Source organism: Telopea speciosissima, chromosome 10 (assembly GCF_018873765.1).
Source record: "Telopea speciosissima isolate NSW1024214 ecotype Mountain lineage chromosome 10, Tspe_v1, whole genome shotgun sequence".
Classification (NCBI taxonomy): domain Eukaryota; kingdom Viridiplantae; phylum Streptophyta; class Magnoliopsida; order Proteales; family Proteaceae; genus Telopea; species Telopea speciosissima.
Genome location: NC_057925.1, coordinates 60,946,591 through 60,973,879, shown reverse-complemented (window position 1 = coordinate 60,973,879; position 27,289 = coordinate 60,946,591). Strand labels below are relative to the sequence as shown.

The following is a 27,289-nucleotide window of genomic DNA, read 5'->3' as shown; positions in this document are numbered from 1 at the left end:
GAAATCTCGGTAATTTCGGTCATCTCGTTTCGAAAATTTCGGAAATCTCGGACATTTTTGGCATTTTACACCCACAGAAAAATACCATATTTCGACCGAGATTTCGACGAAATTTCGGTCAGACCGAAACACTGAAACGAAACGAGATTTAGTACCATGCTCTTTCTCTCCTTCGTAATTCTGCCCTAAGAACACCACCGCCAGCCACCACCACCCACCACCACCACCACCCTCCACAAGTCTCCGCCAGCCACCGAATGACCTCCAACCTTCCACCAGCCCTCCACCACCATCGCCAGACCTTCCGCCACCTCCGCCAGCACTCCTCCACCCTTCTGCCACCTTCCGTCAGCCCCTTCCAGCTTTCCCGCAGGCCTCTCACTTCTCCTCTTTCTCGCGAGCAGTCCCCTTTTGCCGTTATTTTTTCCCTCCCTTGATGGTGAGTTGCATAAGAGAATGTTGTTGTCCCTAAGAGGTGTAGTTTGCCTTTGTTCCATAACATGTAATCGATCATTGATAGATTGTTGACCTGCCGAAAGCTTCTGGAGCACCTCCATGATTGCAACAAGGGGATTAGGTTGGGGTGGCAGATCTGGATTCAGCACTAGATTGCCATGGTGATCCATGGTGATCCATGGCTCTGATACCACTTAATGTAGTCCTAGATAGGTAAGAGACCTACTAGGAGCCAGGTAGATCAGACCCTCACAAAAGATGCTGGCCGATTGGGCAAAATTGAGAGTTTTAGGTTAAAACTAGGGTTAGGTTTATGAGAAAGGGGTTAAATCTTACATGGTTTTAATAGGCAGGTCTAAGAGAAGCTAATAGTGTAGGTTTGAACAAGGTTTGAATTAAAATTCAAATTTAAGAAATTAGGGTTAGGGTTTCGGGTTTTGAAAATAAGGAAAAGGGATGAAATTAGGGTTTTGAGTTGGAGTTTGGGCTAGGACTGTTGGTCGGATGTTAGAAACAGTGAGGAGGTGATTCGGTTGTGATATGGGTAGATTTGATGGCTAAAAGTGATAGATCAGTAATTCTAGGGTTTTGGGTTAATGGAGGTGGAAGGGGGAATTAGGGTTTAAGAGCAGAGATGGGCTTGGCGTTAAGGTCGAGTGAAGGGAATTATGTAAGGCTCCTGTGGTTGAATTTTGGAGGAAAACTGATGGTAAAATTGGGCTGTACAGCTTAGTGAATATTTAGGGTTTATGGGAATCAATGGGTTTTTAATGGAGGAAGACACTGTGGATCGATTAGGGCAGATGAGGCATGGGTTGGAGGATTAAGAAGAAGGTGGTTAATTACAAAAACTGCAAATCACTTACTGATTTGCAGATCTGCAGGAACAACAACATGAGAAGAACTAAAGAGGACCTCCCAATCTACAAGATGCAAGGAGTCACTGGAGATCCACCAGCCCTTCACCTTGATGTTACTCACAAGGCAAGCTTGATGTTACCCACAAGGCAAACTCATGTAGAGCTCAACAGCAGCAACAATGACAGCAGCAAAACAAATATTTTTCAAAAACTAAACTGTGGGGAAGTCTCCCATGATTTCAATATTAATAATAGAAGGCCATAGGCCAAATCCTAATCTAAACAAAACACTCCCTCACTAAATCGTGGAGGGGTGGCCTAATTAAAACAACTTAAAACTTTAAAAGGGTTAAAAGACCTATCTACCCCTAATAACTTAAAATAAAAGACACTTAATTAAATCACTTAAATTAGACCAACTTAAATTGAACCAATTGGATGCAACCAATTTGAACCGGTTCAATTAAAAACTTCAAAATAAAACTAAGTATAGAACTAATCTAAGGCTCCTACTATGACCCTATGCCTAGGGTGGTTTCTTCAACTCGAGGAGACTTGGATCTACATCTCCGGTCCAATATGATCATACCAAACATGTTGAGATAGACTGGAATTTTATCAAGGAGAAATTGGAGCAAGGAATTATTTATATTCCATTTATTCAGTCCAATTAGCAGCTGCTTGATATCCTTACCAAAGGAATTAGTAGTAAGTTATTTTGTCCTATAATTAGCAAGTTGGGCATGTTCGACATGTATGCTTCAACTTGAGGGGGAGTGTTGTAATATGAGTTCAAGGGTAGAATTGTCCGAACGGTAATTTTGTCCTTGTACCAATTCCAGAATGTTCTTCTTTACATTATAAATAAAGATGGCTGTAGTTACTCTAACTCAGTATTCACGGAATTCAACAGATATTTTAGAATGAATATATATATATGCAGTAATGAAAGTAACTTCTTCTTCTATTCCTATTTCGACCTTTTGCTGGAATTTCTTTAAATTTGTGAGAATTCTCACAACGCATACTGGTATCAGAGCCAAAATTCTATTTAGCCGACCCTTAGTTTAAAGTTCTTCTCTCCTTTTCTTTTTTACTTTCCGGCAGTCCTCTGGGAGTTGCGTTGTGAGAATTAGTGGGCTTTTGGGGCCGTTGGGCAAGAGGTAAGACCCAGACATGCGGTTGATTAGCAACAAAAATCTCCTTCACCCTTTGGTGGATGGAAGTATATCTTAGTTAGGGGGATATGTTCCGATAAACTATGAGTAGACTAAGTAGAACCATGTCTTCGAGACTAGTCGGCGACTTCAGTTCGCCAAATCAAGTAATCAGTAATGAAGTCCTAACAAGTGACCTTGACCAGTCCCTGCAAAACTGGACCTTACCAAAGGTCCCAACCAAAGAAGTTTACAAGCAAGAATGGTATAGTTTCACTGAAACTATCAAGACTGTAGAACAGACCATCAATTACTCTCCAGATATGGAAGAGATCCAACTCTTAGATCCTTCAAATCTTAACAAACTTAAAAAGGATTTCAACTACCTCCACATAGGACTTATCCAAGTTGCCATCAAACCCCTGCACAGGGAAGGACTCAACGTAGCCCTCCTGCTTACACTCAAGGATCAAAGGTTCCTACAATTTGATGATTCCCTTCTAGGGATGATAGAAACAAGTCTTCATAAAGGCCCAGTTTATTTCAATTGTTACCCAGATATAAACCTTTCCCTAAATGATGCAAATCTCTTAGATACTCTCAAAGTTAACATCCTTACAAGTGGTTACAAGATGAAACAGGGATCAATACCAATTTCCATAATCCATAGAATCCAGTACAAGGCCATGAGGACTTTAAGACCTAAGGCCCTGAGAAGAACCATCAAAGGACAAACTACGTTCATAGAAACAGATTTTGTCCATTCAAGAACCGTTCACCCAAAAACTGTCAGCTGGAAAGACATTAAGTTTCCAACAAAATGGTGTCTCTAGGCTCCTTGCCCAGAGTCACTTGTTGAACCAAATAGTGACGTTGAATCTATAAACCAAGATCAAGACGGAATGGTTACTATAACTTTTCAGAGAAAAGATAAACAAGTAAAACCTGAAGAATTTGAAAGACTTAGTCAAGTTCCAAGTAGAGCTTCAACTTCTAGTTCTCTGACAAGTCTTCACTTAGAAAACCAAAGGTTACATCAACAATTAAGATCCCTGCAAATCTTAGGATTGCATACTCCAATTAATAGTAATGTCACCCAAGGAATCTATGAAGAACAGTCTAACCAGTTTTCTCCGACAAATAATCCAACTTCACCAACTCAAACTGACATGCAACACGAAGCAAGGGTTGCTGTCATAACAATAGAAGACTATGAGATAGACAAACCCAAACTCAGGATAGATTTTGGTTCCCCCAGAAACGCTGAAAAAAGAGATTGGTTTTTCAGCTACTTCTCAAAAGAAAAACAACAAGAAATTAAAAACCTTAGGTACGATAAGATGAGAGCCATCAAAGTAGATGTTATGTTCTTCACATACTTAGACATTTACACAAGTAACAATAACATTCCTTATTCTTTCTCAAACATCAACGCTAGTAAGAAGGTTTATCACACCTGAAAAATAACTGATGACAAAACCATTGAGTCTATTCACCCTCCTAGTTCAAATATTAAAATCAAAATTAACAACACAGAAATAGCAGCAACACCTTTTAGGTCCACTGAAGGTGCTTCTGATGGATCCAAGAAAATTATTGAACAAACAAATTACACAAACCAATACTTACAGACCATAGGAAGCCAACTAATTAGAATAGAGAACTTAGTTCAAAAAGACACTCCTAATGAACCAACGTCTCTAAGTCAAGCTAGTACTTCCTCAACAACAACCCTGTTCAAACCTTTCACAATTTCCAATAAAAGCCTAAAAAACCTGAATACCCAGGAAAACAAAGATCTAGTAAGCCAGATCTCCATAAGATTACAAAACTTAATTGTTCCTGTTACGCCTCAAAAGGAAACACAAGGAAGCTCTGCTTCAAATGTGGCAAACATTCAACAATTAGCTTCCTCTGAATCATCCAGTGATGATGAGGAACAAGACCAAGTAAATGCTATTACTAGCCCATACATGAACAACAATTATTATCCAAGACCAACATACCCAAATCTTCAAATTGAACAAAGAAGGGAATTTTCCCAGGCAAATTACCAAAGTGGTACCATCTATGAATGGAACATAGATGGTATGTCAGATTACAATTTGGCTAACAAGCTCCAAGAGATGACCATGGTAAACAATGCTCATCGGATCAAGAACATACCTGACCAAGCCATAGCATAAATAATTATTTCTGGGTTTACAGGTCAACTAAAAAGTTGGTGGGACAATGTTCTCAGTCCAACTGAAAAAGAATCCATACTAAATGCCGTTCAAACTAATGAACAAGGTTTACCAATTGAAATTGAAAACCAACCTGTTGAAGATGCAGTCAACACTTTGATTTTTAGTATAACCAAATATTTCTTAGGAGATCCTACAAGACTTAAAGACAGATCTTCTGAACAATTATCAAACCTCAAATGTAAAAAATTATATGATTTCAAGTGTTATAAGGACACATTCATGACCAAGGTTCTAACTAGGGAAGATGCAAATCTTCCCTGCCGGAAAGAGAAGTTCCTTACTGGGTTACCCAGTTTATTCTCTGAAAAACTCAAACAAAAATTAAGAGAAGAGAACAACGGGGAAATTCCCTATCAAACCCTCACCTATGGTGACCTCATAAATCTTGTTCACAAAGAAGGATTAGCTTTGTGCACAGACATCAAACTCAGAAAACAAATTAGGAAAGAATCAAAATCCTACAAAAAAGAGTTAGGGGGATTCTGCGAACAGTTCGGATTTGATTCGAAAATCATCTCCCAAAAGAAACATAAAAACCACAGGCACAACAGAAAAAATAGATACTCAAGCAAGTACAAAACTCAAAAAGAACCAGATAAGAACCTAGATAATAGGTCTAGCCCCAAGAAACATAGACCTTACAAAAGGACCTTCCAAAAATCAAGACCAACCCAAAACACCAAGACTGGATGTTATAACTGTGGCAAGTCAGGCCACATAGCTAAATACTGTAGGCTCGCAAAAAAGATAAATTCACTTATAATGCCCGATGATACAAAAATCCAACTCTTAGCTGATTTGGAATAAAACAGCTCAGATAATGAAATAGAAGCCCAAGAGAATGAGTTAAACCAAATCGAGTCAAATAGTGACAGTGAAGATCAAGTCTCTCCTTGCAACTGTAGCCAAGGAGTTTTTTGTAAAAATTGTGATGATTCGGAATCATCAAAATCTATCAACATGAAACAATCAAGTTCAGGACTTAGAAACTTTAATAAACCAGAAGAATTTCTCAACTTTGTTGACCAAATCAAAGATAAACATACCAAGACTTTATATCTCCAACATGCCCAAGAACTCTTACAACAGGTCTCATCAACAAAACCTCAAACTAAGGCAACCCCTTATAACATAAAAAATATTTACAAAAAGTTTGACAAAACTCCAACTTCTTCACAAAATCCAGACCAAATTAAAATTGCCAGCCTAGAAGCTACCACAAATGATCTAAAAACTGAAATTAAAAATATAAAAGCAGACATAGCAAATTTAAAGAAATTCCAGCAAAAGGTCGAAATAGGAATAGAAGAAGAAGAAGACAACAGTATACAAACTTTACCAAACAATAATGAAGATTTTATTGATATTGTTAACAAAGTCAAATGCCAACAGTGGTATGTCAATATAACTATTGTCATATCTTCAGCTCACAAAATCAGTATCATAGCCCTGGTTGACTCAGGAGCTCAAATGAATTGCATACAAGAAGGGTTAATCCCAACCCAATATTTTGAAAAAACAACCCAGAAGTTAACAGGGGCAAATGGGTCAAAACTAAATGTGAATTATAAACTATCAGATGTTCACATCTGTAACCAAGGAGTTTGTTTAAAACAAGTGTTCATATTAGCAAAAGGACTTGAACACTGAAGTTATCCTAGGACAGCCTTTCCTAGAACTCATAAAACCCTTTACTGTTTCAAATCAAGGAATTACAACCACTATCCTAGGTAAACAAGTTCAGTTCGAATTCTTTGAACAAGCCAAAACAAAAGAAATAGACCTGCTCAAAACAGTTGCCATTTCAGAACAATCAACTATAAGCCAAATTCAAAATAAACAAAAACACCTGCAATATCTAAGACAAGAAGTCAATCATAGAACTATTGAACAAAGACTCCAAGATAAAACAATTCAGAAACAAATCTCTAGCACTAAGACCCAGATTGAAAAGGAACTCTGTTCAGAGTTTCCTGATGCTTTCTGGCACAGATGTAGACATATTGTCCATCTTCCATATGAACCAAGATTTTCAGATAAAGACATTCCTACACAAGCCAGACCTATTCAAATGACCCAAGAACTACAAGAAATATGCAAAAGAGAAATTCAAGATCTTCTTGACAAAAAATTAATAAGTAAAAGCAAGTCACCTTGGAGTTGTGCTGCTTTCTACGTTAATAAAAACGCTGAAATAGAAAGAGGAACACCCAGACTTGTCATAAATTACAAACCTTTAAATGAAGCCTTACAACGGATTAGGTATCCTATTCCAAACAAGAAAGAATTACTTCAAAGACTTTACCAAGCTACAATTTTTTCAAAGTTTGACCTCAAATCTGGATACTGGCAAATTCAAATTCATAAGAAAGACAAATACAAAACAGCCTTCACCACACCATTTGGTCATTACGAATGGAATGTAATGCCTTTTGGATTAAAAAATGCCCCTAGTGAATTCCAAAATATTATGAACGATATCCTAAACCCTTTTGGCCAGTTCATAATAGTTTATATTGATGATGTTCTAGTTTTCTCCAAGTCTATTGAACAACATTTCAAGCATCTTAGGAGCTTCTTCCACACCATGAAAACTAGTGGATTAGTTCTTTCCCAGAAAAAAATGGAATTATTCCAAACCAAGGTTAGATTTTTAGGTCATTACATTTACCAAAACCAAGTCATTCCAATAGAAAGATCCATAGCTTTTGCCGATAAATTCCCTGACCAAATCCTAGACAAAAAACAATTACAAAGGTTCCTAGGAAGCCTAAATTATGTCAGAGATTTTATTCCTCAAATTAGCCAGTTGTGTAAAGACCTTTATCCTAGGCTCAAGAAAAAGCCCAGTCCATGGACTTCAAATCATACCATGCAGTTCAAGATATCAAAAAATTAGTTAAAGAAATCCCATGTTTAAAACTTGCAGATCCTGCACTCTTCAAAATTGTAGAAACTGATGCCTCTGAACTGGGATACGGAGGCATTCTTAAGCAAGTTCAAGATGACAAAGAACAATTAGTTCAATTCGCTTCAGGAATCTGGAACCCAGCCCAGCAAAATTATAGTACCATCAAAAAGGAAATCCTTTCAGTAGTTCTTTACATTCAAAAATTCCAAAGTGATTATTAAACAAAAAATTTTTAGTGAGAGTTGATTGCAGCGCCACAAAACAAGTTTTAAAAAATGATGTTCAAAATATTGCTTCAAAACAGATTTTTGCAAGATGGCAAGCCCTTTTATCGAGTTTTGATTTCGACATAACTTACATAAAAGGAGAAATGAATTCAATTCCTGATTTCTTGACCCGTGAATTCTTGCAGGGTCCCAAAACAATTTCTGTTATCATGGCTCCTAAGGAGCCTCCCAAACCCAGTGTTAAATCAAAAGGTTCCTATGCCAAGCCAGCTCCTTCAAGCCAACTAGTTAAGGTCTCCCCTTCCAAAACAATAGTTGCAAGTGCTCCCTTTAACCAAGTCTTGGCTAGCCAGTCCACCCAAGTGGTTCCTAATACAAGGTCCTCCCAACAAGTTTCTAGACCTAGTTCTTCCACAACAGTGTCCAAACCAGTTCTTTCCCAAAACATACCCAAAAGTCAGTATGTCCTCAAACAGGCCTATCAAGACATTTTTGCCCTTGATGACCAATTCACCAAAGGCTGCAACACTCCAGTTGAAATAGCTCGAAGAGCTTTTTTCCAAGATTGGAATTTCTATTCCCCAAACAGTTCAAAAAACCAAGAGTTCTATGAGTTTATTCTTGTTGATACAGATTCCATCCGTATCAAACAAAATTTTGACAAAAATGAACCAAATTTGGTTACCCATACTTCAGTAACCATTCTACAAATCATCAGTTCAAAGGATTGGGGCACACATCCCCTCTCTACAAAAAGATTCTCTCAAAATTACCAACCACAAGAATTTCACTATTTTGATTACATGGATGCCTGGCACCATGCCTTCCTTTTTCAAAATAGTAAAAACCAACATTCTTGGTTCTTTTGCTTTGACTTCAAGTTTTCAAGCCCAATTCCAAATTGGTTTCCTCGTTGGTGGGCCGCATATGGACCAATCAATGACATCCTGCCTAATCAAGTGTTCGATGCTCTCAGCATCTTTTGCCAGTACACCGAACAAATCCCTGAACAGCCAGATCTTCTAAGGTTCTTCATCCATTGCCGTCTGGCATGGATCATGTATTGGGAATATGCAGTTGGGCAATCTGAAGGCCTTGATTGCTCTGTCCCTTTTCTCATAAGGAACTTCAGAGTCAAGTGGTGGGACAAGTGTGATCTAAGGAGATGCACCCCTGAGGCCCTTATCCAATCCCTCACAAAAGCTACTCCTCAAGTGGCCCTCTCAGAAAAGTCAGACAAGTCCAGTAGCAGCAGACGCCTTAAACTTAAAGCCAAACAAGCAGAAATCGAGGCCCAGCTGGCTGCCCTCGATACTGAAGAAGAAAAAGAAGAAACCAGCTCAAGTGTTGGGTCCATTGACCCCCACCTTCATGAAGGCCAATATGCTCAAGACCCAGATGATGGGCTGGACCTTACCAGTCAACAATTCTCTTCAACAAGGTCCACCAGAAAGTCCATGAGCCAAACTTCCAAAAAAGTGGGCCGATAAGCCCATGGGTTAGTCTCCAAACCCTGATGTTGGAGAATCGTCAGCCATGACGACATCATAAGAATGGCTCAGCAACTGACACGTGACTGTAACAAAAGTCGTGTCCCAGTTACTATCTCTAGTCCTAGATAGTCAAGCCACCATTGGGCCCATTCGAATACAGTGAACCATCTAAACCAAACCAATGAGGAAAACAGTGTTTCGACACGTGGAATGCCTCGGTGCGGTTTTTGAAGCATCTTCTCAAAGATTCCAAGTTCTACCGACAAAGTGGTGAATAGTAAAATTGACTTTTTACTGCAGCACTACGGTCCAAGACTACTTTCGGCGCCTCTGCCTCCAAAGTCTAGACTCTGGGCCCACGCCCACATGCTTCTACGCTCTGCCAAAGATTCCTTCAAGATAAGGTTTGCTTTCGGTGGAAAAGTAAAGCGTCCAAAGCCTCCAGAGCTCTATAAGACCCTTCGTCTTCTCCAAGAGAAGGAGGAGAATCTCTGAAGAGGAAAATAGAAGCACGCAGCACTGCTATAGCTCAGCTCTTCAAGTTCTTACATCAAGTGTTCTTCAAGTTTTAATTTTTATTTTCTTCAAGTGTTATTCATCAAGTCTACTTCAAGTGTTATTCAAGTTGTAACTAGGTTTCTAATTCAAGTATTCGTCCAAGTCTGTAACATCAAGTCTTAGCCTTTATCTCAGGCTTTCAAGTTTCCGTCAAAGTCACCTGTAAGTTAACAGTTATCTTCAAGCTTGCCTCAAGTACTGTATCAAGATTGTAATTCAAATTCTCCAAGTAATATAAAGTTCAAGTTTTATTTCAAACTTTCAAATACATATTTGGCCGGCTCAGCCGCCTATTTTTCACAGCAGAAGACTGCCTGCAAATTGGCAGATCAATTGGGGTTACCCCCCCTTGAGTACTGCGACCAATCCTTATCAAGATTGCAGTTCCTACTAAGCACACACATAAGTTTTATTTCTACAACTTTGATTCAAGTTTTCACTTGCATATTTACTTTCATTACTGCATATTTTATTTAGCATCCTGGAAAACCTGCTGGCTTGTAACAACGTATTGGACAGATTAGATAATGAATTGAAGTTGAGTGTGTGAGCCTATGTAGCGTGTGCGATCCTTCCCTCCCCCCCCCCCCTTCTTTCCCCTCTCCCCTGCAACTCTGAGTTCATCTCAGATTTCCCTTCCCTAATCAATCCTGCACCACCTAGTATGAGTCACAAGCTCATAAGCTAGGCCATAACCATGCACTACCTCAACGACAAAAATTTAGATAATAGTTATTAAAGTTTGAAATAATATCAGAAGTAGTACCAACAATGTAGAAGAAGAGAGGAAGCAAAGAGAGAAAAGACTGCTGCAAGAAGGAAGAACAGTCTGTACCTTGCAGCAGTCCCCTCAACAACTTATATAACAGTTAATCAAGTCTAATTACAATACCGCAAGGACTAAAAGACTCTTCAGTCCTTGGAGCAACAGACTAATTAAACTAAACAAGAAAAACTAAAGATAAACAAAACATAAGAGAATATCGCAGGGTTTGACAATAATGCCCCTATGGTACTATATACATAACTTAACACTCCCCCTCAAGCTAGAGCATATAAATCACTCATACCAGCTTGAAGCAGCCCTTTTGGAAAGCGAGCCTAAACAAAGACTTGGTAAACATATCACCCAACTGACTTGCAAAAAAAACAAATGGAGTATCAAAAAACTTCTTCAAAACTGCACTCCCCACAAAGTGACAATCATCTTCAATGTGTATGGTTCTTTCATGAAACAACAGTAGGCAATATAGATAGCAGCTTGCTTATCAGAGAACATCTCCATCGGTTTAGTAACCGGAAACCCCAGCTCTGGAACCAATGATTTTAGCCACATCAATTAAGCTGCAGTATGAACCATAGCCTTGTACTCAGCTTCACTAATAGATCTAGCCACAGTTGTTTACATCTTGCTTCTCTAAGTGACAGGATTGCCACCAATGAATATACCGAAATCTGTGGTACATCTTCTATCACTGTCAGCACCAGCCTAGTTTGTGTTAGAAACTTAGAATATCCAACCAAGTAAATACGTTGATGAGGTCGGTAAACAGACCCCTTTCCTACAGCCTCCTTAAGATACCTTAAGATTCGACATGCTACCTCCCAGTGAGTCTTCTTAGGTGATTCTATTAACTGATTGACAGCTCCAACAGCAAAAGATATGTTTGGTCTAGTGGCAGTAAGATAAATGAGTTTCCCTACTAATCTCCTGTACCAGTGCTTGTCATCAAATTCCTCACCATCATTTGTCCCAAACTTCTAGTGTGGATCCAAAGGAGTATCAATAGGTTTAGAAGCAAGCATAACAATTTCGGACAAAAAGTCTAACACATATTTTCTTTATGACAAACTAATCCCTTTCCTACTTCGAATCACTTCAATACCAAGAAAATACCTGAGGGCACCCAAGGACTAGAAGGCTCTTCAGTCCTTGCAGTAATAGAATACTAATTAAAATACACAAGAAAAACTAAAGATAAATAAAACATAACAGACCGCAGGGTTTGACAATAATGCCCCTGTGGTACTTTATACCAAACAAAGTTCATAATATTCTTTTTTTCATCTCTAAAGATCAAGTGCTAAAACCATGTACAAAGTTAATCACTTTAAGATTGATAGTTTAGTAGTAAAGTCACATATGTTTACAAGCCTGTCAACAATCCTAATGAAAGAACCGCATAGGACTGGGTCCAAAGGTGCATACAGATCTCCAAAACTCTCAACCAAGGACATACACTAATTAAATGATAGTTCGATAGCTTTTCAAGTATAATAGAAAACAACACTCAGGTTATTGACCTATTGCTTAGCAACAAACCGACTAGCTAAAGATTAATCCCTTGCCTGGTGAACATCAACAGGCTACCTAAATATGGTGGATTTAGTCCTGGCTACTTGAGTCGACTGACTGGCTATAGCCTAGGTCAAACATTAACAACACAGTTCTCGTCTTTCCAAAATAAAAACCAGTAAGGCAAGAACCATTGTTCAGCAAAAAGAGCATCAGACAGAGTACATATACGGTTCATGTAAATGAGGACATTGCGACTTTGGCAATAAGCCCGCCCTTCCAAATGGTAGACTAGGTGGCTCATACAGAAACTTTTTCCTGTGTTGAGACATACTTATAACCTTTTCATAGACATAAGCATAATTTATACATGAAATCGATGCAAATCTAGAAAACAAGGCATGTAGACATACCGCCGCAACAACTTCATATAGAGGAGAAATAACTTGCTCAAGGAATGATACTCCACTCTCAGATTTGCAACTATCTGCTGGCTGTGCAATCTGCTGCCGTAATTTCTCTTCAAGTTCCCTTACCATCTGAATCAAGAAACTCATTGGTAAATATATAAACATTAGAACCACAGCCAAAGAGGAAATAATGAGAAAACAAAGACCTACACATACAATTCAAGAATAGAAAATATTAAATGAATAAAGATGAATGGGTATTTCTCGTTTTTTTAACGGAAAATTATAAAGAAACCACATATATATATGAGGCAAAGTTCTAAATCTAATATAGAGGGGAACGGCAAGACAAGATTCAAATAGTGGACCTAAATTACTTACACAAGTCTTCGTTGCATTCAGTTGGGTAGGCCTACATGAAGGAAAGCATTGCCCAAGCAAAGAACAATAAGAGATTTTTTTTAACACTTTTCATAAGCAACTACATTAGAAAGCTTAGATTGACGTTGGAAAAAGCTGAACAAATACAAAAGGCAAACTTCAAAGGTCACCATGACAAAACAGAAAATAAAAAGACAGTGCAGAGGCTAGCAACAAAATATATATGCACAAGAGGAACAATAAGGAAATATAAAGTTTCCCATATAATGCTCTGCCAAGCTCTGCAAAATTAAAAGCAGGCACACCAAAATTTTGCTTCTGTAGAAGCCCAATGGCCCCAATCCATCAGAATTTAAATGATCATGTCATATTCAACCATATATAGAAGCAGCCACACGTAAAGCATCAAACTAGTCCTTTTGAACTCTTTTAATGGATCTCAAATTAATCAGAAGCAAGCCCATATTAGTGCACATCTTCTGCATACAAAAACCAACTCAAAAACCTTTCCCTAGTGTAATGCAGAGCTAGAAACCCTCCTTCAACAAGGATTCAAATTCCATGTCCCGCTAGGACTAGGAGATAGTATCCCACTCACAGCAGAATCACAACAAAGGTCTCTCACTGTGCTAAGGTTGACAAGTCTTCCCGAAAAATTCCAGCAAGGATGATTGTCAAGAGAGCACGAGCCTTTGATTATTTCAAGGATGCGAGTGGATAGAGTAGCCCCTATTTGGAAGTCATCTTCGATGGAGCTGTTCAACTAAATTTGATGGTTGCTACCTTGGGAATGCAGGTTGAGGAGGAGGTTCTATTAGACTGCCTTGCAGTTCCATGTTCCACAACTACACTGTGTGATTGGGAAGAGATATTCTACTTGTACAGATATTTTACCTTTGAGAATCGGTTTATATATGGTTTCCCAAAGAGGCTATGACAAAGTGGTTGTGGAAGGTAGTTCTGCAAATGTTATATGTTGGATGTCTAGCTCTTCAAAAAGACTTGGAGACTTGCCCGACTAAGGACATTCAGCAACTTGCATCAAAATTGAATTGTTCTTTCTAATGGAGTTCGAGGACAGCTACTTAGATGGTCAAGGATTTGGCTAAGCAAGAGGCCATCCATCCTGAACCCTGTTCTGAGATTATTGTTCCTCTTCGATGTGTTGACAGTTGTGTTGCACATAGTTGTCAAAGCGGCAAGGTGAACCAAGGTGGTGGAGGGGTGACTAGCGTTTAGGCGACAAGGCGCCCACCTATGCATTGCCTAAGTGACCAAGGCGCCCAAAGTGTTAATTTTTTATTTCCACATCAAGTCATCAAAAATCAACATTAAGTCAAATCAAGACATCAAAAATCAACATAGAAATAGAAGACACCAGAACAGAAGAAGCAAGCTATTGGAAGTTTGAAACAATCAAAACATACATTTGGTTTATACTGTTCTTGGAATTGGTCATTGTCCTGGTATACCTAGTCTCACATTTGGTTTATACTGTTCTTAGAAAATATGATCGTGTCTATAAGTAATTAAACTGCTCTCGATTTAGAGAAATGTTCTTATTCTCTAAGAAGTTTGACTGGTCAAATGATTTTATTTTTATAAGAGACTTTGTATTAGGTAAAGCATAAAACCAGCTTTCCAACAAACCTTATTTGGTGTGAAAATCAATAGCAGCAGAAATAGGTGTCACATGAACATCAAATTGGGATCGAGTGGCCCACTGTAGGAGAGCAATAATGCCTTAAAACCTTAAGGAGATCTGCTGGTCAGATCCCAAATAATTTCACCAATTGTTATGGCGATAATCTGTCCTAAAACATGGTATCGCAAGGCCTGTGGAGGAAAACAATAACACAGAATCTGGTGTACTGATTACACACCAAACCCAAATCGAGTCTGCCTTCTAATAGGGATAATCAATTCCCTCCAACTTCACAAGGGTTTTCTGGTCAGATCCAAGATAAATTTACAACTTGGATTAGTGAAACAAAAACTTCCCAAAACAGAGTACCGCATGAGCTGCTTGGAGAAATCTGATTCCAGAAAATCAGGGGATCTGATCTGCCCCAGCCCCCAAAACAGAATCGAGTTCACTTACCAGTTGTCTTAATAAGATCTCAAAGTATTAGAGCAGGCATGATGTATCCTGATGATGGATCTTACTGCTGCCATGATAGAACCCAGAAATATACATCTCCGACCTTGTATGTGAGATAAATTAATTCAGGTAGAGGAATAAGTTCATAGACAACAGCAGCAGGAAGAAGGCTTCATGTAAACAGCATAATCAGATCTAGTTGTTCATGAGATAAACTAGATCTTCATCGAAATAAATGCAGCAAAAGTAGCTGCACACCAGAAGAAGAAGTCGACAATGGAGACTTTCAAACCAAGGATGCAAAACAACTGTTAGAGCTGATTATCTAAGCTCTGATAGCATGTGATATTATCAGAATTGGTTAACCAATACCAAAAACAGAGATCAAGTGCAAGGGAGAAGAAGAAGAAGGAAAGAAGAGCTATCACAAGAGAGAGCAACAGCTTGTGTGATAAACCTCCCCCTCTATAATGTTTTGAAGATAAATCCAATTACAAACACTGTACAACAAGGACTTCTTGTTGTAGTACAGCAACTAACCAATAAAGACTAGACTAACTAACCAACATATTAAGCAAAATAGGAGACGACTAAGACTACCACAAGGGACTTCCAAGAGTACCCCTACAATATTACATTACAACACAACTAAACAGTATTGCTCAAAGAAACGTCGATGGGTACCAAGGCCTGAGACATCTCTATTTATAGAGATTAAAAAAGACAGACTCCCAAGGAGAGGATTAACCTCATTCCCCCCCCTCAAAGGTGACAGTATCAGAATCGGTCAGCATATCAAAAGGGTGATTCTCAGAGGCAAATAAGAGAGACTGATGGGGACATCATGCCGCACCATTACCAGAGGCCCTTTGTGCACCACTACCAGAGGCACAGGAGACTACTTCCACGGAGCCAGTTACTACGGTTCGATGATGATTTCAGAGGCTACAGGCTAGTGCGAGGGTGTTTAGACATCTAGGGTTATTTTAGTCTTTTTATTTTAGTACTTATGTTAAATAAGTGAAGGGCATTTTAGTTTTTTTTTATTTGTTTAATTCTGCAGTTCCATTTCAGCCCTTATAACTTAAGTGAGAGCACTTTGTTAGTTCTTTTGTTTTAATTAGGTTAAGGATATTTCAGGGATACCCATTTATTGTCTTTATTTAAGTTGTAATGAACCCGCTTCTATGATTCTCACTCTCCCTCAAGGTACGACTCTCTCTCTCTTATCTCTTTCTCTCTCTTTCTCTTCCCCTCCCCCACGGCTCTCCTTTCTCTTCTCTTTTCCCCCTGCTGTCGTGATTCCCTTCCCCCCCCCTCCCTGTTGTCGTGACTCCTTTCCCCCCTCCCCTGCTGTCGTGAATCCCTTTCCCTCCCCCTCCCCTGCTGTCGTGAATCTTGTCCCCTCTGTCCCTCGCGGCTGAAGCACTCCAGCCCCATTATTGCCATTCCCTCCATCTCTCTCAACCGAAACCCCTTGTCCCCATCCTAACCCTATCTCTAGCCAGCCCAGCCCCATTCCCAGGTTTTTATCTTGAAAACCTTAATCCTAAACCAACCTCTACAACCCATCCCTTCTTTAACCTTAAACAGAATTTTATGATTGTGTTTGCATAATTTTCCCACCCTTTTCAGCCCCAAAACAGTACCTGTTTTGAATTAATTACATCGTCTTGATATTGGTTTATGTTCCTAATGTTTCTAATTAGTGATTTATTAATCTATGTGGACTGTCATGCATGCTTTATGATTCTTTGAATGTAATGCCCTGAATCTTCTTACCTAGCCCTGTGGAACTAACCATACTTGTTGCTTGAATTGTTTCCTAAAGCCTATGGTGTTTATTCATTTGATTTATGGTGATAGTTGCTATTAGTAAATCCTGTTAATTATTTCTAATGTTGAATGTGGTGTTGTGCAAATTCCAGCCCTTGTTTCAACTCCATATTAGGGTGTTATAACCTGTGGTCCTGTCCTATTGCGGAATACCTTAGCTTCTAGGGTTTGTCCTGCATCAAAGATGCTAAGAGACACAAGATACTCTAAAGATACACATGGAAACGCTTACAAAATGCCTGGATATTCTTAGAATACATGAAAAATACTGTTTTGAAGCATAATATACCTTAAATGAGAAATAATTAGGCCTGACCATAGGATGTTAAGTGGTCGGACCATGAAAGCCTCGTCTCGTTATATATTGTTCACCACTTTAGTGTTTATGCATGATACTTGTTAGATATTGCTCAATGCTTATTTATATTGTTTTTTTGCTCCAAAAGTGTATTTCCATGTGCATCTTGACCATTTCCATGTGTATTTGTAGCGTACGATACGTATCCCTGATACGATACGATACATCTCTTAAAATCACCCTTCCGATACGATACCCAATACTGATACTTTAAATCTTGGTCGGACCCAATATATGCCACATGGCAGATCAATTATTCAATTAGAGCATAAATTTTGTGTACAAGCATGCCTCATGATATCCTGATAAAAAAAAAGGGCGTACCTAGTGCACAAAGCTCCCACCATTGCGGGGTCTGGGGAGGGTCATAATGTACGCAACATTACCCCTGCTTTTGCAAAGAGATTGTTTCCAGACTCGAACTAGTGACTACTTGGTCACAATGGAGCAACCTTTACCATTGCACCAAGGATACCCTGATTACTAGTCGCTTTCGGATTCAATCAGAGTTGGCCATGTGGCAATATAGAGCTTTGAAGATTCATTAAATTATGAAAAAAACAAATAGATTGTTAAAAACACAAGGAAAAGAATCCAATACATGGGTGGCAAAATATTAAGTTTTGATGTAAAAATTTACGTCTAATCAATCTAGATCATGCCCTTCCTATTAATGGTTGGATTTGCCAAATCACTCCTTCATGTGGCAATCAGCCAATTTTTTGGAGTTTTTTTACTACTTTTTCACTAATTGTACTACTTCTATATTGTCCCCATCTCAAATACCCAGCCCAACCCAATGGTCTAACCTGGGTTTGACCGACTGTTTATCGGTGGGTCTAGTCTTAGTCAAGCTTGAGGATTTTTCCATAAATTTGGTCAGTCTCTGTTTTGGCCAATTAACCATTGTGTACCAAGTAGCAACCAAATAACCCAATTAAACTGAAAGTCTCAGTCTTAGTTTTGGCAATATACCAATCAAATAACAAAAGTAGAATGAAAACTTATCAAATAACCCAATGAGACCCAATTAAAAACTGAGTTTAATTACAAATGAATATGGGTATTCACTACTTCACGACCTGGCAGGCCTTCACAAACTGCCTTCCAACGCAGTCCTTGCTTCACCGGCACATGGCAGTTTCCCCCTCTTGCTGCCTCTGCTGGAACGCAGTTGAAGATATCAATCATCTTTTTTTGAGTGCCCCTTCTCATCCTGTTTTTGGAAAGGAGTTCTTGCTAAGTGCTGGCCCAGAAGCCGAAGAACTTTGCCTTGGCTTAAAGAATGGATTTGGGTAGACATGTCTTTTGCGGGATCTTCTATCTGTGACTCCATGGGAAAATTAGCCTTTTGTGCTGCCATCAATCATATTTGGATGGAACGTAATATCAGGAAATGAACCCCCAACTCCAGGTCTTTTCGCTAGATTTGGGAATCCATTTCCTTCGAGATCAAAGCAAAGCTCCCGACTGTCTCCAGCTCTTGTATTGACTCCCCAAGGAACAGGCATATTGTTGTCTCCTGGAGTCTTGCCCTCTCCTCTCTCAGGGCTTCTCCTTGAAGCCTCTTGCGTATTTGTGTATTTGTTTTTTCTTTCCTCCTTCTGGGGGCTTTTGTAGTCCCTTTCACTTTGGTAATGAAATTTTTATTCATCCAAAAAAATATATATATGGGTATTCATTTGGCTTTTCCCTTTCCCCATTATTATCTTTTCTTCTTCTCTTCTTCTGTTCTTCTTTGTAGCCGAAGCCCCTACTGCATGATAGTTTTTTACGATGATTGGCTTCTTTGATGCTTTTTGTTGCCGGTGGCGACAAGCTATTCCCAAATTCCTCCCCCACCTGTCTCTGTGATTTTTTTCCTGGTTTGTTCCTTGTTTAAATGATTATTATTTAATTTCCATCTGTCTACAAGCAATGGGTAGCAGAGTTCAAGTGATTTTCATCGACAACCGGCTGACTCAGGGCCTGAGGCCAATTAGTGACCGGTTGTCAGAAATGAAGCTTTGGTTGGCGACCAGGTAACTCCTCTTCATCAACTTTTTTTTTCCTTCTTCGTTCTCCTCTTTTTTTTCTCCCTTTCCTTTTGCAGTGGAGATGTCGTCAATCAGCCGACTATCGATGGCCCGACTGCTACCTTCCTCCCCTTCTGTCCATTCATATGCCGTCGATGATGGCTATGCTATGGCTGTTGTGGCAGAGGGGGTGGTGGCAGCATCTTCTTCCTCCGCCTGAAGCAGAAACATGTCTCGTGGACATCTAGGGTGTCGCATGTCATATCACCCGTATCGACCGTCTCAGACCTACAGTGCATGCTAGCACGGACTTGGACGGAGTAAAGTTAAGTAGTTGCTTGCTGGAATCGCACACTAGCTGAACTACGATAAGAAAAAAACAATGGCTGAGCTGATCTACGAGCACCGTTGTCCGTTAGCAGACGCAGCAATCAAATCAATACAACCTGAGACACCTATTAATTTATTTTTGGGAGTCATATCGCAGAGTCTCATATTGGTGACCCCACATGAATTATTTATCGGGCCGATACAACCAATACGTATCAATACTTGATACTCTGTTCCTACCCCAGGTCTGCAACCTGAAAGCAGTTTGCTACAGCACTGTCTCCAGAGAGGCATCTCTTAACAGACTCCACATCTGTTAAGAGATTCCTTATTCTGGACCAACCATTTTCTTCAATCACTGTTGTTGCTGTTGTCGTTCTTGCTCTCTTTACTGGAAGGGTATTTGCCACCCATTAAGAGATTCCTCTTCAGGGTGCTTGTATAGAGAAACTTCTTCGCATTGAAAAACTAAATCCCCAGTTGGGTTTTCTTTATTTAAGCTCACAAGATGGCCAGGCATGACAAACTGGTTTGTACTACAGTTAGGGTGGTTCCGTCTGGCCAATATGGCCTAAAGCAAATGTCTTCTCACACAAAAAGAACAATACACCATGGAAAGAAGACTCCTGCATCTTGATAGGGCCAACCACTCCCACTCGCAAAATGAATGAATAAATGCTTCAGACTTCAGTGGTAGACTTGCATTCAGAGTATCTAGCAGGAAAGAGAATCGCACAAGGATAGTAGCACAAGACAGCCATCACCATTAAACAAATTCTCTTCCCAATCTCAAGTAAGTCGCTGCCCAATCTTAATGTCTTGAAAACTGAATACCATAAAAACTCCACATTCTGAACTTCAGAGTACAGAGATATCCAGCTTCCCCAGTTAAGCTGCTTTACATTTAAAAAGTAAAAAGAAACAGAATTATAGTAGATATATAACACCAGAATCCATGACAAGAGAATCTCTGGCATCCAACAGCAGAGAAGTACAACAACTAAACAGTTGAAAACTAAAAGGCTAATTTAGAAAAAGAAAAGGTGGAGGAGGAAGCTCACAAAAACACGTATTAACTACGGAATGAAATCAGCAATTTCCCAACTATAAATAACTGTAAACATAAACAAAACAATACAACCCTGCAGAGGCACTGAGACTCTACAGGTTTTATTTTAAAGGAGTAGGAGAAACTAAAACGAGAACAGCTGATGTAGACATAGACATTTCTTAAAACCAGAACAGAAACAAATAATGGAAGGGATGCAGGGCAGAGACAAATACTTTATGGTCAACTCACATGATGAAATATGTAGCATAAGCACTCCGGTAGAAATCTAACGTTGGCAGCTTCACCCCATATCAGAAACCACAAAGAAACAAATAGTAACTTCTTCTCCTTGCTCACAGCCTCCAAACTACACAAATTTACAACTGTGAATATTCTCTCATCTCATCTCATCTCATCCATCAGAAGAAAGAAAAAAAATACTCTATCTCATTCATTAGAAGAAAGAAACGCATCACAAAACCCATTGAAAAGATAAATATTTAAAAATGCAGCACTAAAATCCCATACTTGCCCCAAACTGGTGAAATAATCAAGTAGTTGCACCATTTGATGTAGTTATCAAGGGACTTCAGGAATACCTTCTGTACAGCAGCCTCATCTATTTTCTGCAGCAAACACAAGTAATGAAATCATAACAGAAGCAGAAAATAGGATAACAAGAAAATATTCCAAAGCAATCACCTAATGGTCAACAAGGTGTTTCCATTCCATTCCTCTATAAGGGTGGGTTGGCAAGAACATAATTCATTTCATATCAGATGTAGAAGGAAATAACAGCATTGGTACTATAATCATACAGATTTCCTATCAAGTGGCAATGTTATACACCCAAAATTATAGATTCCAAGAGAGACAACCAATCAACATCAAAAGTGAGTCTGCTTAGTCCACTAAATTCCCAAGTTGCATTTCCCAGGCCATCAAATACTTTCATTGTCAGCACAAATAAAAAAAAAATCTTAAATAATCTTGGGAGCACCACCTGGCACCTATTCCCTTCTCTCACAAGCATCACCTGTTCCGGGGTAATTTTTATTTAGTTCATCCATGGAACAGGTACAACAACAAACACATCCCTATCCCAACTTAATGGGGTCGGCTACATGGATGCAATCAAACAAAAAAGGTAAAAACTGAAAAGTGAAAATGAGGAATGGGAAATGAGATGAGAAGTGAAAAAAAGAACAACGAACAATGGAAAACAAAAGAAAAGTGGGAGAGGAAAGAGGCACAGCCCAGCAAGTCAAGAGAATCTCAGCTAAATAGGGTCTGCTACATGGATCTTTACCCTCCAATATGCTCTATCCAAGGTCATACATGGTACGTGACCCAGACTATGAATGTGCTTTCTCACAACTTCTCCTATGGTAATTTTAGGCCTGCCCCTCACTCTTTCAGCTCCTTCAATCAGAATCATATTACTCTTTACTGGAGCGTCCCTAGGCCTCCGTTGAACATGACCAAACCACCTTAAACGACTCTCTCAGAGCTTGTCATTGATCGGAGCAACTCCCAAGTCAGCTCTGATACGATCATTCCTTACTTTATCCTTGTTTTTCTACACATCCATCTTAACATCCGCATCTCTGCCACACAAAGCTTATCAATATGACACTTCTTAACTGCCCAACATTCTGCCCCATACATCATAGACGGTTGAACAACAGTCCTATAGAACTTTCCTTTAAGCTTTAAAGGAATATGTCGATCACACAGCACTCCGAACGCACTTCTCCACTTCATCCAACCTACTTCAATTCTTTGTGAGACATCCTTGGAGCAGGTACAATGGGATCAAAATAAGACCCACTACGGTATAGAGCATTAGATGGCTTTTCTTATGGTGTTGCATTTATACAACCTAGATATCCTCGGAGATGAATTCTGCTGATATGTTCACTGTTTTTCTAGGTGTCCATCTGTTAACAAGTATCACAGTTGTCAGAATCGAAAGGGTCTTATTCAATTGTGATTCTCAAAGTTTTCAGGTAGTCGGGATTGAAATACGAGTTTCTATCATGTGTCTAGGTCAACTAGTTAAGAGTTCTAGCTAGTTACAAAAAGACCATAAATCATAAAGAGACTTTCTAAGTTGAATGAAATTTTTCCTTAAAAATGGGAACACTGCAAGTTTGCTGAAATTGTATCTGTCAACCTAGAACACATCCAGCTCGCTGGTTAAATTTCAGTGCAAAATGAGCATAAAAAGTTGCTCAAAATTACAAAGATGTACTTTTTAATTTTATACTCATTTCCCTCTTCAGGTAGTTTTATAAGTTATGAAACATCGGATAAAACTTTGAACCTTCTTCCTCATTAATTTTCAGTGTAATTTTACCAGTAAGATTGTCTGGGTCCTCTTCTTACAAAGTGCATTAAATTATAATTGTTATAAAAGATGAGGTTTCTTACATGTTGTAATCGTCTATAGCCATGAAGAGTATTGGATGGTGCAAAGGATGATGTTGTAGCACTCCTTGATTCGTTTACAGTTTAAAAGTGTGAAAAACCAAGATTAAATGCAAGATTTTAGACTCTTGGACTCTTGCTTGAGAGTTTTCCTTCATTTTTTTATTAGATTAGGAGTTGTATAAAGTCTGTGAGTGAAAATGGTTTTTTTATGGAATGTATCGATGGTATCGGTATGTATCTTTTCGTATCGATATGTAACGGTACGTATCAATAATGTATCGGTATGTATCGAGCCGTATCGGCCGATACGAATTAAACCACCCATAGAACCCTTTACAGGGCATATCGATGGTATCGATACGTATCGGTCGTATCGTATCATATCGGTCCGTATCGGTCGATACATTTCGATACAACTCGAGACGGTTCATTTAAAAAAAAAAAAAGACATATCGGCATGTATCGTATCAGTATTGACCGATACCGATACGTATCAATCCGTATAGTATCGTATCGGTCGATACTTTAAACCATGTATGTAGGATTCACCTGACAATAATATTTAGCCATTGATGAATCTATATCTATCAATATATTAAAAGGTCATATTCATCAATTAGATTGGTTTCGACACGTTCAAAAATTACAATCACAATCAAATATTCAACGCATCATTATTAGTTACTATATTTGTCACATGCTTCTGCACAGCACAGCAGATAGTTTTTTATTAAGAAACAGCATCACAAATCATGATCAGCCGTTCTATTCTATCTAAGTCCCAACTCAGGACCTGTTTCTTACTCCTTTTTTTTTCTTTGTGGATAAGTGGAGCATTCATTTCTTCCCTTACCAATTCAAATGAAGTCATTTGCCCGTGTCATTGAACAATTTACACCACATTTTGCATCATATTACTCCTCACTAGTGCATTTTATGCCTTACGGTATTTACTGAAAATGGCTAAACCACCTCCATTGATTTCCCCTTGTCACATCATCTATTGGCAATAGATTCAAGGCTTTGCGATTCAAACCCAGATTGCTCGGTCTGTCACAGTGAATTAGCCAATCCACAGGAAGTATCTGTTTTCCACAGACTGGATCCCCTGATTCTGTATGAAGATCAGCTGTTCCAAACAAACTCAGATTGGCATTGGCCAGAAGCAATCTGAGATCTGGTACCTTTTCTGCTACTTCTAAGTTCCTTCAAATGCATCCATTCTAATCAGTGTAATTAAGAAGCTCGGCTGTCACAGCTTGACCATTGGCATGGCCGTGACATTTTCTGAGCGCATTTGTGTGGCTCGTGGGCTCAAGGATGGCTGATGTTCCTGGCATGAGGCATGTCAACGTACCATGTCATCAAACTGGCATTTTGGAAGAAGAATAGGGGCGTTGTGGGAAACCAAAGACGTGACAAGTCAAAGTACAACGGTATAACATTTTGAGGGGGAAATTGTCTCCTGGAAAAGGGGCAAAACATTAAGAGCTACCTAGAGCAAGGGTAGTGTGCCTCACGCTCCTTGTTGTCGTTGCTTCGGAAAGGTATCGTGACTCGCCATAAGGTACTGTGTGCAAGGTTGACCTGGCCATGTATGCATTGATAACATGGGTATTCCAAGGATGGATCTCTTGGGCGGACATTTGTGAGTCGGAGTGGGACATGAGTGTTCCCCGGTGGGTTGGAACACCAACGGAGACTATGTTAGCAGGAGGTGATTGCATATAGTGCATAGTCGGGGAGGCAAATTGATGCAGCTCTAAGTAGGAAGAAGAAGAAGAAGAAGAAGTCCTGAACTTAGGGCTTGAGTAGGGAGCCATAGATTAGGATTATTATTTTCCATACTTAGTTTATTTTCCTGTTTTTAGATTGAACCGGTTTAGAATTGGTTGCACCCAATTGGTTCAATTGGTCTAATTTAAGTGAAGTGTTCCTATTGGTTAATAGGTCCTTAAATCCTATTGGCTAGTATGGAATCTTCTTTTAAATTAGTTGTTTTAAGTTAGATGTCTTTTAACTTAAGTAGGGTTAAATAGGTCTTTTTACTGTTTTAAGTTATTAGTTTTAGTTTTAATTCCTTCCATAAAGCCATATTATAAATAAAGTAAATCGTGGAGGCTCCCCCACATTGAATTTTGAAAAAAAAAAGATTGTTTGCTGTTGTCGGCTGCTGCTGCTGTTCCTGCTCCTTTGTGAGTGTATATCCTTGTGGATTTCAAGGTGGATAGGGTGGGTGGACTCCTGCGACTCCTTGCATCGAGAAGATCGGGAGGTTCCTTCAAATTTCAAGCTGCTGCCGGTGGATTCCTGCTGTAAGTTTGAAGCTTAAATTCTGTTTTCCCTTCATCCTCCCTCCCAATCGATTCCCCCTTTATTTTTAGTTTGAATCCCATAAACCCTAATTCATCTAGAACCTGTCCAGCCTTCATCCTTCATCTATTTTTCATAAAAATCAGACCACAGCCCCCTCATACCAACCCCTCCACTCGACCAGACCTGCAGTCTCAAATATCCACCAAAACCCTAGATTCCCCTACCACCATTAAAACCCCAAAAAACCCTAAACAGCCTAATTTCTGTCTAGAGCTAACCACCCATCAGAATCTGTCCATATTACAGTCGAACCTCCCTCCTACACACCTGAACACTCGCAACCCTTGGGTCAGATTCCCATTATAAACCCTAGTTTTGACTACTTTACTGTTTGCCTAAAACCCAAAACCCTAACCCTAAATTCTGGAAATTGATTCTTGTTTCAAAACTTGTTAAAATCTGTTTTATTAGCTTTCCCAAAGCCTGCCTATTAAAATCAGATATACATTCCCCCATTCCCCCATACCTAACCCTAGAATTTAACCTAAAAACCCTAATTCTGCCCAGCCAAACCAGTAGCCTTATTAGATCCTATTGCTTGGCCTCTAGTGGGATTTTGTCTCCTATCTAGAGCTACATTACAAATGTTCAGGTTTGTTAATGCTACTAGCTCCTCTTATGCATTAGTAACAGTAGGCTTGTGGCAGTGGGCTATTCCGTGTCTTGTGGTGCAGCTGTGCTTGTCTAAGGCTGTAAGGCATAGCTTGGGTTCTGCGTGCCTTAGACGCGTCTATGTTAGCGGTAACTACTAGCATGCACTATGCAAACAGCGGTGCTCGACGTGAAAGAGAGTGCCCTAGGTCTGGCAAACCTTCCATATGCTTTGTATGGAGCAAGGTGGCTCCATAGCCATTCAAGTTGGGCTCTAATGAAATCTTGGATGAAAGCATGATAGTTGGATTGGTCACAGCCTTGAGTTGGTGTGGCATGGCTTGCCTTATGGCGGTGTGGCCCTGATGGTGGGCTTTGACGTCAAGGGAATGCATAGTGTTAGACGAGCATATATGTTGGGACGTAGTGAAGTGCCTTCTAAGTAGTTAGGTTCGGCCCGTCAAAATCAAATGGCCCTAGATATTGGGAGAGTGACTTGGAGGGAATTCGATTAAGTGATAGTGTAGGCTAGGTCAAGCAAGCTTCGACGTCAAGGGTGGCTTGTGCGAAAGTCATGTCCCATTGGTTATTACAAAGGCATGTTTGGGTGGTGAATGCTAAGATGGCTTGGATGGGGATTCAATGAAGTGACAGTGTTGGCTAGCCAAGGGAGCTTCGACATCGTGGGTGGCTTGTGTGAAAGTCATGTCCCATCGGTTATCCCTTAGCCTTGATCAAGGGCTAAGGTGTTGCACAGGCAGTTTGAACCCAAAAAGAAATTGTCTGTGACAGCACACCTCTTTGCCTTGTGCCTTCTACTATGTTATTGACGTGCAAGCCTTTACATAGTAGGACATATGGTAGAGATAGACCACCAAACTTAAGAGATGGACTGTTGGGTCCCAAATATATCCAACAGTCAACCTACCATATCACCACTCCACATGGTTGAGAAGTGGCAGGCATGAAGGAAAGGGACATAGAAATGGTCATGAAGGAGAAATTTTCCCATTCTTTAATATCACCTCGAAGAAAACCTTCAAAACCAACCAAACTCTATGGAATGGCTGATCATAATCCAGCTGCCTTCATTCCTCCAAACAGGATGATTATACCTTCCACCTTCGCAGTTCTGAGAATATTATCCCAATCAAATCATTGAGAAGGTGAAAACAATTTCATATATGATTCTAAGCATGT

General features: G+C 39.5%; 1 protein-coding gene and 1 long non-coding RNA gene across 2 annotated transcripts in view; one reads left to right on the top strand and one right to left on the bottom strand.

Moving 5' to 3' along the window:
• Positions 1–27,289, bottom strand: part of LOC122643915 (callose synthase 9) — a 164,340-nt gene that overhangs the window by 100,364 nt on the left and 36,687 nt on the right. Inside the window, exons 9-11 of the mRNA XM_043837490.1 lie at positions 21,218–21,315; positions 20,939–21,056; positions 12,621–12,746 (exon numbers count right to left, since the gene is read on the bottom strand). Coding sequence (XP_043693425.1) covers positions 12,621–12,746; positions 20,939–21,056; positions 21,218–21,315 — 342 coding nt within the window. The remainder of the gene's footprint in view (positions 1–12,620; positions 12,747–20,938; positions 21,057–21,217; positions 21,316–27,289) is intronic.
• Positions 1,009–27,220, top strand: LOC122643919. The gene is made up of 4 exons (XR_006330195.1): positions 1,009–1,019; positions 17,801–17,810; positions 26,409–26,414; positions 26,818–27,220. It is a non-coding gene; the product is annotated as an uncharacterized LOC122643919 (long non-coding RNA).